Below are 20,138 nucleotides of genomic sequence, written 5' to 3' on the forward strand. Positions count from 1 at the left end.
AAAAACAACCAAAACCCAGTGCAATAAGACGTTCTTATATTTACTATGGAGTAGGTAAGGAAAATCTCTCTGCAAGCAGGATATAGCTTTTAAAATATTTTGAAAAGTTAGCATTTTACTTAGAAAGCATCAAAATGATTACTGACTGAAATCACAGGAATTCCTTCTAGGCTACTCAGGCAATTCAGCATATATGTGGCTAAAAAAAAATATTCTGCATCCACTGTATTTGGACTGAAATATGTTAGTGAGATATTTTGAATTGAGGAAACCTGACCACAGAAGCCCAGGGAAACAGGTCGATAACTGCCGTCAAAAAGGTCAACAATTTTTAGCTACTGCTGTTTATGACTAGTTTTAAAACAGGGACAGAGAATTTTTCCAGTAACAAGACTTTGAGCTCTGCCTTGTCTTGAAGCGAAATGTTGAGACCCATTGAGAGGTATGGAAATTGATTCAGCCATGACCTTTTCTAAAACTCTGTCAGTCCGTGATGACCCCTTTAAATGGAAACATTTGCTTGCTCAGAAGGACTGGAACTGCTTTTTCAGGTGTGTCTACTGAGGTACGCTTTTGTATTTTTGACATTTTACTTGCGGTAGAATTTTTTTTAATCTTCAGAGGATGAACGGGGCTGGTGCTTTGCCATCATTGTCAGTTTGACTCGCATCCCTTGGTCCTCTCCGTGGAGAGCCACTCATGTGGCTCATTTGTGTCAGAGCAGTATTAGCCAAGTTGTCATTTTCCTCTTACTTTTCACAACTAAATTCAAAGCAGGGGCAAATATAGCTTTTTCCTTCATCCTCACAGACTTCACTTTATGAAGTGAGTGCTGAGAGTGAAAGGTTTCCTCACGCTTGTGCACTGAAGCAGGATTATTGGTTCAATGCACACGAACACTGAGGTCTCCCACTGATGTGCTCCTCTGTGGCTGGCGGAGAGCAAATCCCTGCATGCAATAGCATCAGGCAGCCTACGCCTGGCATTGCTCCTCAGCTGTATGTGGTGAGACAGCCTCGGGGAGGTGTTGACACCCATGTGAAGCAGAGCAACTCCTATAGCTCTGGCACGCACCTGGTTTTGGGTCGGCAGTTCCCTGCTGACTCAGGTGGCCAGTCCCGGTTCATCCTGGGGACAGACGCAGCACCTGGGCAGAAGAAAGGTCAGGTCTGGCACTGATCAGGACCAAGCAGCCTTTGGTCAGCCAAAAAGCCGTAGGTGCTACAGCAGATTCGTTATCTGGCTGAGTAACTGGGGAGGTGAGTTGCAAGGGAGGACTCAAAAATTTAAGCTTTGTCTCATGTATGATGTGCTACCAGCAGCCTACTTTGACAGCCAGCGCTTGTTTTTGTGCTTAGCAATAATAGCCTCATTTCTGGAGCATGATTTATATCTTGAGTTAGCATTGATTTTTTTTCCTTTCACTTGTTCAATCCTGTGGTTAATTTGTTTTTAAAATGTTGTACGGTAATTACTTTATTTAAATGAATCATCTGACAAACCAGTTCTTCATCAAACTTGTCACCTACTCTGCTATTTCTCTTTTAACCTGGACCTTACAATAAACTCTAAGCTTGACTGTAAGTCATCAGCAGAACATGGGAAAAGAGAAATTCTTTATTAAATTGCTAGATTTCATTAAGAATACATGGATGGAAACACAACAGCACAGAACAGCCAGATTTTATCTGCTGGCTTTTTTGTGATGCAAATTTATAGACTGATCCAACTCTTTTTTACACACATAGGTCCCACCAGAAAAATCAAGCACAAATAAGTAGCGGTTCAAGGTTTTCACAATGCAATTATTCCAAACTTCACTCGCAGTAAGCAACAATTTCCTCCATAAATTGTCTTGTGGACTTTGCTCACGGGTGGCAGGGCCCTGCTCTTTCTGCTTACTTTAGGGTTTAATTCAGTCAAGTAAACATTTACCGACTTAGAAGAATTGCTTTTGTGGTCTCAAAACTTTCTCATCCTAACAGGGAGGGGGAGCACTAGTTTTCAGGGACTCTAAATGGCACCCTATTCAGCATCTCCAGTTCAGCTGAACTAAATTTCCTTTGTAAAATTCTGAACCTCTTGACCTATCTATCCCATTCTTACACCAGACCTATCTAGAGTATCTCATCAGAAAATTAAAGCACATAACCAGAGTTACCCATAAGTGCTTTACTGCTATATTAACGTACAAAAGGAACATGGAAAATATGATGAAGGGGTACCACCATACTGATTATACAGCTGACTTTCAGAGACACCTATCTGAATATATTTGTCATGTATGTGGTAGAGCAGATGCAGTTTTGATTAATTTGCTTAGGAAACGCATCCATGCAACACTTTCCTTCTTTCTGTCACTCCGCCTTTCCTTCCACTCCTTCCTTCTGCCCAGTGAGCTTCTACTCTTTTTTTAAAAGGGATCTAGCAAAAATTCTGCAAAATTCTGCTAATGAACTATAAATAGTTCAGGGATATACATCAATTGCTATTAATCTCCATTTAATAGGCAAGTGATTAGAGGTCTGGAAAAATTTCTAGTCCTAAAATGAGAAAGTGCTTTTGAACGTATAGGTATGAATGTTACCTCAAGGGTAGTTGAAAGATGTTTTAATTTAAAAAGAAAGAAAAAAAAAAGAAAAAAAAAAAGAAAGGTAATACAAGCACAGCACAATAATAGTTTCCAAGATGGAGGAGATTTTTTGCCAAGATCAAATGGTAAGAGTTCCATCCTATTGGAAGCAGGGAGAGATGGTGGTCACCCTGTCTTATTAGTAAGTTATCTCAGTGTCTTCCACCTTGCCTTACAAAATGATGTTCTGCTAATACTAGTAGGGATCCAAGCAAAACACAACAGTTGTATCTTGCTGGCCCAAGTTCAAGCTGGCATTATAGCTAACTGAAAATACTTGTCTTCCTCAAGTGAAAGGAGGGAAGGCAAATTTTAGTTAACCAGAAAAGTAGTAAATTTATCATCATTGAGATGAGGAATTATAAGATCTGAAAGAACAGGCATTAGATTTTTTTTACTTCTGGTAATGTTATAGTTTGCAAATCTAGAAAATCCTGCAGAGTCTCGGCATTCCACTTGAGGTTTTACATTTGGTTCCAAAACCATCACTTAAGCTTTTTTTTCCAGCTATTTCTGTGTATCACAGTTTCCTAAAATAATGTTTTATGATTGAAGGGGGAAAAAACCCAGGAAGTCCTTAAGGTTCTGATACTTGCATATAGTAAATGAGAAATACAGAGCGCGAACAAGAAAATTGCTTAAGTTGGCAAAATTGCTGAAGTCATGTTAAGGTATTGTTATAAATGGCTTTGCAAGATAATACAATGCTGTGTATTCAAGAGTAGCTAGAGATTACATTGCCAGCTTGGGATTGATAGCCTCCAGTGTTTTCATTGCCGAGTTAAAATTCGAAACAGGTTTTAATTCCACTGTGTTCCCATTTCCTGATTGTCAGCTAATGACTGCACTATTCCTACGCTGGTGACATCAAAATTGCAAGAGATTGCAGCGCATTAGCTGAATACATTCTGATGCTCAGAAAATATAAAGCTATATCTAGGGCTCAAATTTCACATGGGGAAATGGGAAAATATGTAACTGAGAAATCCAAAGTATTCTCTAGTGACTTGCACTAAATGAGTAAATTATACTTGCAAAATCAAGTACTGAAGCTGGAGATTGCTGTTTAAAGGAGCTATTTTTTTTCAAATTAGCTGTGTTTGTTATGCATTCATCAAATCCCAGCGCTCCTAGACAGCTTGAATGTGTTGTTGGCATAATAAAGTCTCTAGAGGCTAGAGGGAGTAGACATCCCAGTATAAGTGGGACAGCCTGTTGACTTGAAACATAGCCACCTTCCCCATCTCAGAGTATATGCCAAAGCATTCAGAATGCTTCCAAAATTCAGATTGGTTATTTACAGGTCCTCTTCTGGAAAACTTGCTTCCAGGTTAAAGAAAAGCTCAGATTCACCTCATTTGTTTTAAAAATGAGCAAGAAGTATATACAGTTTCAGTCTGAAAGGTGGAAAATACGTTCTGACAAATTGATCAGCACTCAAAGAGCAGTTGCCCAGCTGGGGTTGGACAGAACAGGTTGGGACACATCTTTGTTCAAATAGTTCAAAACAGATGTTGGAAGAAGAGTATAGAAGAATGACAGGAAGTTGAGAGCAATTGTGCTAGATGTAGCACTCTCCTTGGAAGGAGACTTTTAAACCAGTGCCATTGTTGTACTGGTAGATGCTACACCACTGCAGAGATCGCTCAACACTTTGGCATGGAAGCAAAATCTTCTGTGGGAGCAATGTGTGGCTCAGTTATGTTCTGTATCAAGTTCAGTTCATTCAGCAATTATTCATTCAGCTTTAAAAAAGTAAAAATATTTGCCTCTCCCTGAGAAAACTGAGAAATGGCCAACAATGTTGCCTAAAATTTATAAAAAATCAAAGCCCTAGGACACTGACCTCAAGTGGAAACTTGCAGTCCTACTGCAAGTGGAAACTTGCATTTCTACTCAAATTCCTAAGTCACTTCCGAATGCGGATCCTGTACTGCCAAGATTTGCAGAAACACCTCAGAAAACATCTCCAACACATTCAAGTTTCATTTCTAAACATAGATTAGGTAGGAGCAGGGGAAACAAGACCTATGAATATCACTACTTTCATTAGTTGGGAATTCAATAGAAGTTTTCACAAGCATTTAAAAACTTTATTTTGAAAAGCCTGAATAATAAACATGCATCATCTTTCACAGATGTTTGTCTAAGCAATATTCATAATATTGAGTTAACCTATAGTGACATTGTAGATAAAAACTAATGATCCAATATGCTTTTGCTGTGGTGTTTTTAAGAGTGATTTTAACTGTTTTCCTTTATGAACACTCAGATTTTTATTGCTCATAATTTATTTTTCTCTTTTTGCATACAGTGATGAAGAGGTGAATAATACTTCTCATTTATCTCTGTTTCAACAGGAGGGATATTTGAAACTGTGGAAAATGAACCTGTTAATATTGAAGAATTGGCTTTCAAGTTTGCAGTCACCAACATTAATAGAAACAGAACACTGATGCCTAATACCACATTAACCTATGACATCCAGAGAATTAACCTTTTTGATAGTTTTGAAGCCTCAAGAAGAGGTAATTATCTCAATTACTGTGTCAGTAACATATATGTTCTATACTACCTTTCCCCAGCTTGGTCTCCTTTTTTGCTCCGATTGCAACGTGTATGTGAATGGTAACATAAAATTAATCTTTCAAAGTTATTTAAACTAAGAATGAAGCTGGACTTGGACTTGTCATCTAGTTTCTGATAAAACACCTACATACTATCTGCATGCTAGAAGCCCCAGATGGAAGGTGGCAAGTCCAACCCATTTTTCTCTCCAAAAAATAGAACTGCCACCTGGAATTCTGCAAAATATGATCACAGACTAACAGGGAGCACAGTGAGATGTCACAACCCATAATTAGCACACACACACACACAGAGATACCCATTATTCATAACAAATTATTTCCATTGTATTTTAAAGAACAGAGACCAGTAGTCTCCCTGTTCTGAAATGTCAATGCTTCAGAGGGTTAAAGACAGAAGTAAATTTCTCTGTTATAAACAACTACAAGAATTAGAGTAGAATATTTTGGAATTTTTTGTCTATTTTATTTTTCTCAGAGGGAAAATTATGGTCCAATTTATTTGCATCTAATTTACTTGCAGACCAAAACAAAAAGGGGAAAAAGTCACAACTCTCCGTAAGGACAGTCTGTTTCTTCACCTCTAGGAGGCAACATTGAAGTTTGTTAAAATTTTATATACAGCAATCTAGTTCCTGGAGTTACATGGTATGCACACAATCTCATGCAAACAAGTCTCATAAGTCACTAAGACTTTGCAGATGTGCTTTGCAGTCTGCTATACCATCTATCACTGTAAATGGTATAAGATACGCTTGCTATACGGCAAAAGATGTGTCTGTTACAAGGCAAATGAAGGCTGCTAAATAAACATGCTTCACATCATGAATAGTGCTAGAATGCTGGTGAGCTGTTGCCTTCCAAACATGTAAGGGTAACTTACATGGAGAATTTGGTTAAAATTCTCCTTGCGGTACTCTAGTTTTTTCCCCTAAAGACTGGAAAAAAGGAGAACAGTTTCAAAGAACATCGAAAACAGCTTTAAATTCTCTTTATTGCATTCTTTTTGAATAATCAGATACATGCAGGAACTATATGATATCAAAAATCAAGTATGCTGGATTTATAATCCATATAATCAAGACAGACAGGATTTTAGATTCCCTGTAGAGTGAGAATCTCTTCTGTGCTATTTTGAAAATGCCTTCTCCATTTAATCTGTAGAAAGCAACACATTATAAATATTTTTGTAAATCTATATGCAAAGAATCCATTCAAACAGTAGCAATTTCTTCTCATCATGAATTATTAATATTATTTATGCAATTTGCACGTTAAAACCTGTGATCCTTTAAGAAACCTTCTGAATTAAACCTTGAAACCCTGAACATTTTATGCTGTCTGTAAAACACTCATTTGTAGACTGGAAACAGAAAATAATTGATTTTCTGTCATATTCTGTTACTGTCAGAGAGCTAAATATTAGTTTAAAAAATCTCAGCTCATTGTGGATGTGTGTGTACTTAGTATTTCATCCAATAGCTGTAATTTCTAAATTTTCCACAAAGAACTACCATACAAAGAGTACAGCACTCTGTACAACTCCCGGTTGATAAAGACCTTATTAGAAATATTTGCAGTAAATTTTACTAATGGACAAAAGTAATTTAATATTACTCCATCTTCGGTTAGCCTGAAAGGACACGGGAGGAAAAGAAAAATGAAAAGACATCTACAGGAGGGGTTCTTTTGGCTGAGATGTAGGCACAAGGAGAAAGAAACCTTTGTTGATACTAGCTTTTGACTGATTTGGAAAGGTATTAAAATGTCAGTGTGTGTTGGTTCTTTATTTCCCTGTGTCATTACTGAGGGCTTTAGCCTTTACTGCCTGTTTTGTAAACACAGATTATGGAGCGCCATGAATCATAGTGCCCTTTACTGTTTATATTCCTTCAGTAGCCTGAAATTAAAGCAACTCACATTGGTAGAAGCTTGCAAGTCAGTGAGGAAATCTGTATAGTGTCTGTTGTGACCCCATGAACATATTTCCTGACACACTGCCATGAAATTTAATTCTCATGATGTCCCTTTGGCAAGCCTATAGCCAGAAAGCTCCTGGTTTCTCCAGGATGACACCATTCTGAGAAAGGCAATTTAGAAATCAATGTGATCTGAAGGTAATGAGCAGAGAAGTTGTTTCAGGTTTTGTTTGTGGCAAGTAAGTTCTAGGATACAACGCTAATCAGTAAAGCCGTTTTCAGGAACCATTTGCAAATCTCTCAGTGGGTTTTTGAAGCAGCATGCTAACCTGGTCTCACTTTGAAATGATGGGGATGGATGGAGAATAAATGATCTCAGTAAACATCACACAAGTTACATGCTTTTGCCACCTAACAGCTTCTCCCCCTCCCTTCCTCTCCCCCCCAGCATGCGACCAGCTCGCTCTCGGCGTAGCTGCTCTGTTTGGACCTTCCCACAGCTCCTCCGTCAGTGCAGTGCAGTCCATTTGCAATGCCCTTGAAGTCCCACATATTCAGACCCGATGGAAACACCCTACAGTGGATAACAAAGACGCATTTTATATCAACCTCTATCCAGACTATGCAGCCATCAGCAGAGCAGTTTTGGATCTTGTGCTATACTACAACTGGAAAATAGTGACAGTAGTATATGAAGACAGCACAGGTAAGTAGTACTGGTGCACTGAAGATGATGTACTTCTATTCATGTACATACAAGAATAAATTCTTTGAGAGAGAGTGCCTGGGATAGTTCAGTTTGGCATACTTACAGCAGTTTTCCCCAGAATGGAGAAGAAAAAGTTATCTTAAGACTCAGCTATCATTCTGCTGCTATTGCTTTTGGAAAGCAGTTCATTTCATCAGACCTTAAGTCACAAGGACATGGCTCCTAGAATCTGAATACTCAGTCATGTTTTGCTTCCTATTTGTGGAACAAATAGAATCATAGAATCATAGAATGGTTTGGGATGGAAGGGACCTTAAAGATCGTCTTATTCCAACCCCCCTGCCATGGGCAGGGACACCTCCCACTAGAGCAGGTTGCTCAAAGCCCCATCCAGCCTGGCCTTGAACACTTCCAGGGATGGGGCATCCACAGTTTCTCTGGGCAACTTGTTCCAGTGTCTCACCACCCTCACAGTAAAGAATTTCTTCCTAGTATCTAATCTAAATCTCCCCTCTTCCAGTTTAAAACCATTGCCCCTTGTCCTTTCACTATGCTTCCTGACAAAGAGTCCCTCTCCAGCTCTCCTGTAGGCTCCCTTCAGATATTGAAAGGCCGTTATAAGGTCTCCCCGCAGCCTTCTCTTCTCCAGGCTGAACAACCCCAGCTCTCTCAGCCTGTCCTCTGATCATCTTCGTAACATAGCTTCACACTGATAAATATTCAAGTGTGGGGCTGATTAGGGATTCCTCCTCCCAAAGTGGGGTTGATCTGAAAAGGGTTGCATCTACAAGCCAAAAGTTCAAGCTGAAGCATTTTTAACATAGAGACTACCTTGTTCCTTGAAACTCTCAGAAACAGTCAACCCACTTGTCAGTTGGGTACTAAAAACTGAATCTGAAAGTTGCCATTTGTGTGAATGTTTCCAGCCTGGGACTCTTAACTCTGAGAAGATCATTCATTCTTTGTGACAAGAACCTCCCCCTGGGACACACAGTAGTCATAGCTGTCCAGCAACATACCACAGACAATCAATACCAGTAACATGCCCCTTTTTGTTCACGGGAGGGAGAAGATAAAAAAGACAGTAACAAGATCACTCCTGTGAACAAGTGATTTAAAATTTTATCAGAGAATAGAACTTTTTTTTTTTTTTTTTTAAATACACAGACACTGTGGAAGAATGTTGATGTTATAAGGAAGTCTAAGCCACCGTTGCTTGTCTTTACCTCTATAGGTTTTACTATCCCTGTAGCAGATACAATATACTGTACTGTACTTTTTTTTCTGAGAAATGTTTTAGCTGCTCTAGTGATTGAGAGAACTGCCTACATAAACTGCTCTCAGAAGGTGTCCTGTCCAGCAGGATTACACACCAAAATTTAGTCCAAGAAGGACTGCAGAGAACATAATCTCTCCTACAGTGTAGAGTCAGCCATGGGTTAAGAGTCCGTAATCTGGCTCCACAAGAAAAGGTGTGCATGTCAACAAACCATTAAAAGCTCAGTGAGGTCTATAGTGTCAAAACATGGGAAGTGCTAAGCAAGGCCTACCAACTGATGGTTTTCCACAGGGCCCAAAGTTACAGGTAAGGGCACATTCTAAGCAGCAGCAAAGATTTTCTTGGAGACATCATATCTGTAGAGATGAAGAAAGTAAAGCCAACTAAATAACTTCCACTGACAGTTATTCCACTGTAAACTCTCACCACCATCCTTCAACACTATCCTTTTATAGTAAAGGTGTAACTGAACCCTATGAATTTCTGAAAAATCCTGTTGTATGTTAGTGGTCACTGGTGCAAATTAAGAACTTCACATTCAGCACTACTCTCAGACCTGCATTCTGCTTTCTCTTCCCATTGCCCGCAGAAGTACACCACCTTCTAAAGCTCTACAGATGTGCAAGTGACATTTAAATTTATTCTTTGATGATGGCATAAAACAAACCTGGATGAGTCATGTATTCAGGCATCTGCCTAAGCCTTTAAAGAGAGTATGCAAAAAAAAGCATGCCTATTAAAATCATGTTGTAAAAAGAGGTCTGAAGGACAGAATTTTGCTTTAAAAAAAAAAAGTCAAACCTCAGTTTTAAGGCTAAAAATGTTGTATTTCTTTCTGCACTCTCACAGCACAAAAGCAGCATGTTTCCTCCTGGATCCAAGAGACAGTGCCAATATTCTGCTCACCTTGGACTCAGAGAGTACACCAAAGGGCTGGAGGTAGAAGGGAAAGAACAAGTCAGACTGGGCTTATTGCAGCAGTTTTCTTGCATTTTCTTTATGATGGTCTAGCTCAGCAGGATTTCTGCTGGGCTCCTAGCACAGTATGCCAAAAACCACTCATCTATTTGTTTAAAAGAGATCCTTTTCAGCCTACTCCATTATCAAATTAGCATTCCAAACCACTAAGTGTTGTGTACGTGTTCACCTACAAAAATGACTGATATTAACGAGACTTCATTTGCAGAGCTATTTACAAAGTAAATTAATCATCAATCATCCCATTAACTTGGAGTCAGGAAAGTAAACAGGTCAACTTTGATCAATATAAATAGTCTTTAGATTTTGAGTTAGTGATGCCATTTAGCTCAAGCTCTTTTTATTTCTCATCTCTCATGTTTGACATTGTTACATGACAAGAAGAAAAAACATATTAACCTATTTTTTTATTGTATGTGAAGATCAGCTTCATTCCGAAACAAACAATGAACTCATAGCTGTAACAGTAAACTTCCAACGATACATACTCAGATTATACAGTTTGAGATTAGCCCTGCTCCAGGTTGACAGTCTGCTTTGAAGACTAAACTTGGAAAATCCTGCTTCCATCATTCACACTGTAGCACTGCTGCAAGGCCACATGCCATCACTGCCAGCTCCAGCACAGAGGCCACATAATGTGCCAGTTTTCCAAGCTGTAGTTGCCCGTCTCCTGTAGTTACAGTTCTCACTACTGCATGGACACATCTATCAATGGAAATGCAGTTGAGTCTGGACTGAGCAATGTTAAAAAAGACAGTTCATCGGAGTGAGTTCATGTTTCTAAATGATCCAAATCGCTTGTGCCCACCCTCCTTATCTCAAACACTATTTACCATGCTGCCAGTTTTTGTGATCCAAATGTTTTTCAGGCATAACTTTTTTCCAGTCAATGATTTTGGAGTGCATGCAGAGACAAGAGCACTACAAACATCTGAATGGCTTAGCAAGAGCCTTCACAGGCCTCCACTGTTTAAATATGGCTTTCTCATTGACATCTGTTTTTTGAGATCTGGCAAATGATTATTTTATAGACCCACATTTTTCATGAGCATGTTGTGTGGTACATGAAGATGGCCACCTCCCAAGGAGAAGTGCTTCACATCTAGGAACCTACCTGTGTCAACAGAGCTTGTAACACCAAGTGAAGGCACTCGGTGTGATACAGAGCTGTCTTCCCTTGACAGCTTAACATCTCTATTAATTATAGTCCCAAGTTTTCATTCTTCAGCATTTTATCACTACATCAGCTTTCCCTTAGCTTGTCCAGTGCTTACACTGAGGTAAGCGTTTCTATGTTATCTCACATAGAATAACATATTTCTCATATGTTATTCTCTGTACTCTTTCTGATATTGACAAAACAGCGTGGTTTTCCAATCTTCTAGAGTTCATTCAAATTTCCAATATTTTGTCACATTAGTTGTTTAGTGTTAATAATCTGCTGAAAGGATTCTATAGGACTGTCATTGATAAATTTTATATAAGCAGGTCTAGAAAACCTGCAACTAATACTGCTAAAAATTACATTTGGAATAGGAAGTACTTACTCATCATGCTTCTTGTCAAGTATCATGTTAAATGGTACCAAATGCACCATGTTAAACAATGTTACTGTCTCCTCCAAAGGGACCTACAGCAGTTACAAAGCTCGAATTTTGTTCCTAAAATACGCTTTCAAAATTTCTTCATGTTTCCAGAGTTGAACAGATCAGATTTTTACCCTCTTGTCTCTTAGACTTCAGTAAAAATATTAATAGTAAAGAACACTACATCTATTTTTATTCTAATTGCTGTTTTTACTGTGCCATTGAAAGATGGACTTTCAGCCAAAGTCATCTTTCTGATAGCAAATTAATGTCTTCTGGCTATAGAGTAAATATTTGTTTAAACATCTTGTAGTTTTCTCTTTCTGAAATTCTCATCATGCTTATTAATGCATATAGCTTTCCAATGCTAGGGAAAAATAAAGCTCCTAAGCAAATGTATTTATTTTTCAGGTTGAGACTCTGTTCCTTTTTCTCATATTAAACACAATCCACATTATGTTCAGAGTCCCCATGCCATAATCAGCCTTCATTCTGATTATTAATTCCTCTTTATTTTTTATCAAGGTGTTAAAAAAGATTTTATATCGAGTGAAATGTCTTTCTCTAAGGCAAAAATTTGTCTCTTGAACTTTAAAGACAATCTAGTGAAGCCTTTCAAGAGACTGCATGATACATCAAGCATGCATTTCCCAAACCTATGTACCGTAAATTATGGTTTATCTTTCTAAATGCTAAAACTAGGTAGACATACTGTTCTCTGGTTTAATTTAACGGTCTGTAATAGATCCCTTCTGACATCCCACTTTCACACTTTGTTATTTAGCAGATTGATCTGTAACAGACACATGACTTTGTCTCAGTTATCAACAACTCAAACAAAAGGAAGAACACTACCTTTAGTCCAGATTTGACTCTACTTTTGATCTATCTTCCCTGAATTCAATAACTTTAACCTACTAGGTGCTGAGAAGGGCAACTACAATAAATTCCTTGTCTTCTGTAAGAATGCCTGACTTTCTCCCGTGTTTGGCCTGCTGTACCAGCATTTCATTAAGGGTCAGGGGAACCAAATCTTTTTGTCATATCAGTTCAATTAGTTTGCACAGGGCAGAATTTCAATTCTTACTGAATTACAAGAGACATTTAACTTTGCTAACCCTAACACAGTTTTCTAATAAAAAGGAGAACTTTCTCCCAAAGCAGTAAAAGCATTTCTTCAATTTTAAGGGAGGTGAACACTTTCTGCCACCACACACTACCACACTAACTCTAGTTGTCACAGGAAATCCAGCCCCAAAGCTTACTAATCCATCAAAATTGGAGACCACAAGATTCATCTTCACTTCATGTGGCAGTAGGAAATAATGGGAAGGGCAAGGCCCGAGTTTCATGTGGCAGAAGTAGAATTTTACGATACACAGTATTTTTCTTACCCCCAAAAGAGATGGAGGCAGTTGGGCAAATCCTACTCTTCTGATCTTCACCACACTTGCACTTAAGTACTTTTTGTTGCTGAAAAGATAAATGACAATACTCAGTCTGAGGTTGTGGATAAGATGCAAGATCACCTGCATGCTGGACTCTTCCTCCCAGATTTCAGTTTTCTCTCTTAGAGCAGCCATTTGTTATAGTGGCCAAGGCACTGCGGTCAAGGGCTGAGTGCACCTGAGTGCACGGTACAACCAAGCTACAGCTTTACAGCCAGATTACATAAACTCCTCTTCTTGTTAGTCAGTGTTGAAGTGTGTGCCCAATTCTCATAATAATGAGCTCAAATTGTTTCATATTTACACAGGCTGGCTTCCAGCCAGGCTCCAATCTCACAGCGTGTGCAGTAATTTACATTTGAATACTCATGATGCTTAATATTCTATATTGATTGTTGATACTTGAAAAGCTGTGAAGAACTGACCCAGCATTGAGGGCGGAGGGAAAGATTATTTTTTTCAAAACACATTGCCAGTACTTGAGTAAAAGCCAACAGTCCTCAACATAACAATCACTCACTAACCTCAGAAGAAGTAGCCATGCTTCATCTTGCCTTATATATACCATTGGACCATTCAACCAAGGACATTCACACACAAAACAAATATATATCCACACCCACAGGAGAGCAATGATTTTTTTCATATTAATAATTTGATTTTTGTCTAAGAACTGCTTCTTGCCTGTATCTTCTCTCTCTTTATGCATATTGTTAAGGCAGCCTTGTACCTTCACTCAGCAGGAGACTGCAAGTTTTTTGTGGGTAAATTACATTCATGGATAATGAGAAAGAGACTGTAATCACACACCTCAAAGAATTCTTAACTATCTTACTTAGGTTTTGGAGGCAGTACAAATTACATAGGAGTGCTGAATTAGCTAGTAGAATTGCACTGTGTTTAAATACTTGGACAAATCTTCAGCTGGTTGAACTCCACTGACTTCAAATAAACCGTGCAGATTTGTACCAGCTGAAGACATAGTCTTAGAAATCATGTTCTTGTGTTTACAGGCGTAGAGCTGGATCTCAAAATATTCTAGTTCTTTATAAGATCTCATACTTGCTGAGTGAACTTATGCAAGTCACTATGCCTTCAGTTTTTTTGGCTCTAAAATGATGATCAGAAAATTGTAAGACTTCTCCTCTGGGGTATTGCAATATATGTTGAAATGAGGACAATGAGAACCATATGGATGGTTATTAAGAATAGTTATTGGTAAGTTCTGCTCAGGATAACCACTGGCTTTTGAGTGAGCCACAATGCAGGTTCTGGCCATTGAACATTTTTCTCCCTCTATCACACCTCATCTGCTTATGCTTGAAATTAGGTGGGAAAGTTAGTAAGGAGATATCTTTCAGATAAAGGTATCTTTCAGAGTATTTAGATGTTGAAACTAAGTAGGAAAAGGAAAAGCTGTAACAACATTAGTTAGGAGTCTGGCAAATATGAAGCTAACAACTACCCTTTGAGTATGTGGAATATATTGGGACTGATAAGAAGATGTTTAAGTGACAATAAATACTCATTGCACAAAATGGTTAGTTGTATAATTGCATATCATTTTTCAGGTCTAATTCGCCTGCAAGAGCTCATCAAAGCCCCTTCTAGATACAACATTAAAATCAAAATCCGCCAACTGCCCTCTGGGAATAAAGACGCCAGGCCTTTACTCAAGGAAATGAAGAAGGGCAAGGAGTTCTATGTGATATTTGATTGCTCACATGAAACGGCAGCAGAAATCCTTAAGCAGGTAAGGGGAAGGGGGTGAAAAAGCCTGATATTAATTTTGTATCCTGAAAGCTGTCATCTGCTCCATTTTTCATTTTCTGGGAAACACTAAAACTGAATGCATTTATCAATTAGGACACAGATTTGTTAATACTAGGGATAGAAGTTGTTACAGAATGTATAGCATTGTCTGAGTGCTCCACAAGACTTCAGGGCTTCACAGAGCCATAAGGACCAGCAGCAGTACTGATGTCTGAAGATAAGCCCATAGATATCCCACAGAAGGAAATATGCATTTATTTTTAATACTTCAGGTTCTACTCGACCAGAAAGATTGTTGCATTTATTTTTGCTTGTCCTGGTTTAATCAATACAGTTTTTATGTCTTGCCTCGCACAAAAAAGAAAGATCCCATTTTAAAGTGTTTAGGGAGCGGCTTACATTGAGTTATTGCCTCCACAGAGGTTGCACATCAGGTTCAATGCTGACTACAGTAACAACAGGGCATTTAATCCACTCCAGACAGGAGCCTAACTCTGCATTCACTTTCCTGTAACAAAGCGAGATTTGGTCTGCTGGTACTACCTCATTACACTTTAAACTCTAGTACAGCAAGAAGGAGAAAGTATCAGAAGAAAAATGAATAGCTTGAAACAGGAAGAGAGGCTATTGTGCAAGGGTTGACATAGCTCTGACCTAAGCGTGAGAGCTGGACAGCCACACAAAGCAAGGACAAGCACCACAAAGCCTGACGTTAATGGGCTGGGACGTTACCAAGGGCACACAAAGAGTGGTGTAAATTAGAATTTACTGATGTCACTTACTATATATTTCTAAACAATCAAAGTCTAAAACACTGGCTCCTGCAATTCATTAACCTATAGACAATAATATCAAGCAATACCGATACAATTCGTTGCCAATGGCATTCCCCTATTTTGCTGCAATTCTAGGTATGAGGGGTTGTTGGTTTTACTGTCGGTTGATCTAATGGGAAACATTGATCCCAGAAAACTACCAGAGAGGTTCCACTGATTGAAATGTACAGATATGGGCTGCCCCATAAAGGTTAAAACCTATGCTTCCAACCCAGAATGTTTTCCTGAAATAGTTAAGTTATGGAGGGCAGCATTCTGTATCAAAGTAATTAGGACAACTTACTGGCTGCATTAGTCTGAGGAGCCTGAAAGCACACTCTCCATACTGAAGATTCTTGGTCCTGTGAACACAGACATGCAGGATGGTGACCAAAATGAGATGCAACACAGCTGAGAACAGCACACAAATCCCCATGAGCTGGTAGAACTAGATTTATTGCTGTCAGGAAAGTTGGCCTGGACTCAGTTTTAGGGTTTTCTCGGTGCAAGTTCTATATTTAAGCTACAGCAGGGCCAGATGCAGACATGATGTTGGGAATGTGAGGGAAGAGCAAGGGGAGGGTACACAATCATGCAGATGCTCTCCCATGTAATGGGGTGTGCACTGTAGCAAGCAACAATCGAGAAGGGGGGTAGACAGCAGAGCTGCTGTCCCCTCACTCTGCTCCCTGTAGGGCTGTCCAAAAACATTAAAACGTGACAGCAGGAACAAGCTGCTCCAAAATGAGAAATGCGGGGGAAGAGTTAAACTGACAACACGAATTTTCAAGGACCTGCAGGAAAAAAGTGCAGATGTCTGACACACTGCAGGAGGCACAAAGCTTCAAAAATACCAGGCTGAGTATGGGGAGAAAAAAAAAATAGAAAAATAACCTTAGTGTCAAAAGAAGAGGAAGTGCTAAAAGATGCACTAAGACAGGGCAAAGTGGCAGAATGGTTTGTGTGGGAAATGGATCAGGGAGACAACTGACAGGCTGCAGATACAGATAATGCTCTCCAATGCCTTAAGAACTCAGAGAAGGATGGTGAATAGCAGTGTGGAAGAAAACAGGAAAATTAAGAGAGGTACACCTGTGGGTCAGAGCTGCGGGAAAGGAAGCAACATAAATATAGGCTAGAAAGAAAGGGAAAATGGCTTTTATATGAGATAGTTCTGTGGCTGAATCTAGACGCTGGCAGCAGTAACTCAGGTGTTGAAGTTCCTCACTGACAACGGCAGCTGTGAAATGGGAAGGTGTGGAGGGCTCTGAATTCACATGTGACTCATCTGATTGTAGGTTAGCTACATGAAGTACCGTGGCTCACATTCTCATCACTGCACACAGAAACCCCTATATAATTTTACACTGAATGGAAACAAAATATTAAAGAGAATACTATAGAAATTATTTTTAAAAACCTCTGCAATGTTAGTAGAGAATAGTTTTGATGTTGTAAATGAGCCAATAGATATTATGGGAAAAATACATATCATTATTAAAGTATATAAGATTTCTAATAGGAGTAGGAATCGGAGCCAACAGTCACCTAAACCTGTCCCCAAAGCAACAATTTCTTGTCTACCTCTTGTATTTACAAAAATGTAGCAGATGTTTAGTAACTCATGCAGGAGAAGACAAATAGAGGAAGTGGAGATTTGTAGTTGATTGAGTGGTGGGGTTATTTTACTGATTAAAACTGCAGCAGGTTCACACAGGCACACACCCACCATTGCTTATGCTCAATTCCTGTGTCCTCCTCATCCTCTGAGCCTGCACAGCTTCCCCTCTCAGAAGCTTTACACAAGGGTCTGCATTTCCCCCCTTTCAAGGCCAAGGGTGCTCCCTTTGCATCAAGATCTGCTCTATCTCCTTTGGACAATCCCCAGCCAAGGTGGGCAGCATCCCTCACCTCCTCCAAGCCTCTGGGAAAGATGCAAGAAGCCACCTCTCACCTGCCCCAGCCACGTTTCGCAGTTGCAGGGCAGCGAGGCATGCTGCCAGCAGCATTTCTGCCACCAGCTGCCAGCCTGCCTCTGAGCTGAAGGCACAGGCAGGGCAGAAAAGCTGCTGCCCTTTTTCAATGCTGCCCATGCTGAAGGGGTGACAACAATGGTACTGCAAGCAGGGGCTGCTGCCACCCGTGCTCCAGGGGCACTGGCAGTGACACAGCTTGTTTCCCAGGAAGGAAGGGCAAGGGATGCCTAAAAGCTCTTTCTAGGAGTAAAAGGATTAGCACATCTGAAGTTACGTCCTGAAAAAGTCAGCATATGGAACTGGTTTTAGGCATGTGGAGCCACCTGACACAGTTGCATTACTGGGCTGTGGGACTAAGGGACCTCTTCACTTGCTTCCTTAGAATCATGGAATTACTGGGCTGTGGGACTAAGGGAATTGACCTCTTCACTTGCTTCCTTAGAATCATGGAATTGCCTAGGTTGGAAGGGACCTTAAAGATAATCTAGTCCCACCATCAACATAACTCTGATAAAAACCATCACTAAACCATGTCACTAAGCACTATGTCAACCCGTCTTTTAAATACCCCAGGGAATGGTGCCGCAGCCACTTCCCTGGGCAGCCCATTCCAATGCTTAATAAGCCTTCCTTTCAGTGTAAAATTTTTTCCTAATATCCAGTCTGAACCTCCCTCTTGTCCTATTGCCTGTGACTTGGGAGAAGAGCCCGACCCCTGCCTCTCTACAGCCTCCTTTCAGGTAGTTGCAGGGAGTAATAACATCCCCTCAGCCTCCTTTTCTCCAGGCTGAACAATCCCAGATCCTTCAGTCGCTTCTCATAAGACTTCAACTGATTGTTTGCAAAACAGAACAAAAGACGGAGTTCTTCTCTAAAATGAAACTATATTTTGCTTATTTGTAGCTTCAACTAAAATACCATTGAGCCACACTTCTTCCATGTGCACAACAAGAACAGGCAAATCAATAAGCTAATTTAAACCCAATACAAAGCCTGCACACGGCTGAATAACCTATTCCTTAAACTCACACATTTCCCCTTTTCTCTGAAATGTTGCAGAGATCACAGGCTTTCACAGCCCCCAACTGGTTTAATGACACTTGGCCGTCTCATCACCCAGATCTGGGAGGAGCAAGAGGAAATTGTGATTATTAATTGCTGCCTTTTCCAACAGTCACTTAGTATTTTCTCTCCATGTTCCCTCAGGAGTGTTGGCAACCTCATGCAACTGGTGCATAACAGCTAAGGGAGTTTTCCAGCCCTCTTGCCTGTACCAGGTAGTCACCCAAAACAGCAGCTCTGCTACCCAAAGTGACCTGTTCCACAGGGATCAGGTTATTAGGAAATTATTTGAGCCTATGCCAAATGAGATACACTGCACCATCAGAGCTGATGGAAAAAGTTGCAGCTGGCCCGACACTGATAGTCTACTTGAAAATCCTGGCTGCTGGAGCTTTAAAACTCATGAAGACTGGACAAATCATCTGACAAGGAGAGAGATCTAGTAGAGAATTAGATGTCAAAAACAGGAGCTAAGTCAAGCTGTGGATTTTTAGGGTATAATGGTCATCTCCAAAGTCCTGCCCAGGATCTGCTTAAGCTCTGTAGGAGCGTCCCTGTTTGACTTCAGCAGTGCCTGTCCTGCTCTGCTCCAAAGGTGCCTAGCATCTCTTTACTTTCCAAGCCTAAAAATAGACATCCCTGAAAGAGGGTGAGAAAATAATGCACGCTCCAAACTTGTCAAAGACCAGCAGGAATGAGTCCTTTATGCAAGGGAGCTTTCTTAGGGAAAAATCCCAGTGGATACAACATTCCCAGAAAATATTTTGTGGACAGAGATTTGGTGCTCTGTCTAGACTAGGTAAGCAATCTCAGATGCTGCTTCTAGTAACCTGACAGGTAGGTTGAAGCCCACTCTCTATTAAGAAAAGATGGGATTAGCTGTGTTCTCGCTGTCACTGGAGAAATTCCAGTGGCAAATCCTCCCAGATCCCCTAAGCCTCAGGGTGAGAAGCAGATAGATACTCAGCTCCCCAGTTCTCCTCTCTCCTATTTATTTTATAAAGGGGTTTTTCTAGGGCAATGTCCTCTTCTGGCCACCTGGTTTCTGCTGAATGACACCAGATAGCGACAGCCATAGGTTAAGACAGCAGTGAAGACCATGGGCACAGAAATGGTGTGGTGGGGTAATTCACCCTGAAATTTGGCAGTGCATTTCAGTTCCCAAATCTAACTGTAGGTCTCCATAGAAGTAAATGTCACCATTGCCTCGGAAACTTTATCCTGAGCTTGGAAGATAGAGCAGCACAGGCTACCAGTCAATCTTTTCAGTCCCTGGGTGTGTAACATCATAGCTGCACTACGCTGAGAACTCTGCTTCTCTCTTCTTAGCTGTGTTGTCTAGATGAAAGCTAAAATAGTAACATAGACTT

The 20,138-nt window shown here is 40.0% G+C and overlaps 1 protein-coding gene across 1 annotated transcript in view; it reads left to right on the top strand.

Moving 5' to 3' along the window:
• The window catches only part of GRIK1 (glutamate receptor, ionotropic, kainate 1), a 91,855-nt gene that overhangs the window by 6,693 nt on the left and 65,024 nt on the right, over positions 1-20,138 (top strand). Inside the window, exons 2-4 of the mRNA XM_014938003.1 lie at positions 4,993-5,160; positions 7,588-7,845; positions 14,714-14,895. Of these exons, the coding sequence (XP_014793489.1) occupies positions 4,993-5,160; positions 7,588-7,845; positions 14,714-14,895 (608 nt within the window). The remainder of the gene's footprint in view (positions 1-4,992; positions 5,161-7,587; positions 7,846-14,713; positions 14,896-20,138) is intronic.

Source organism: Calidris pugnax, unplaced genomic scaffold (genome assembly GCF_001431845.1).
Source record: "Calidris pugnax isolate Ruff unplaced genomic scaffold, ASM143184v1 scaffold25, whole genome shotgun sequence".
In the NCBI taxonomy this organism is placed as follows: domain Eukaryota; kingdom Metazoa; phylum Chordata; class Aves; order Charadriiformes; family Scolopacidae; genus Calidris; species Calidris pugnax.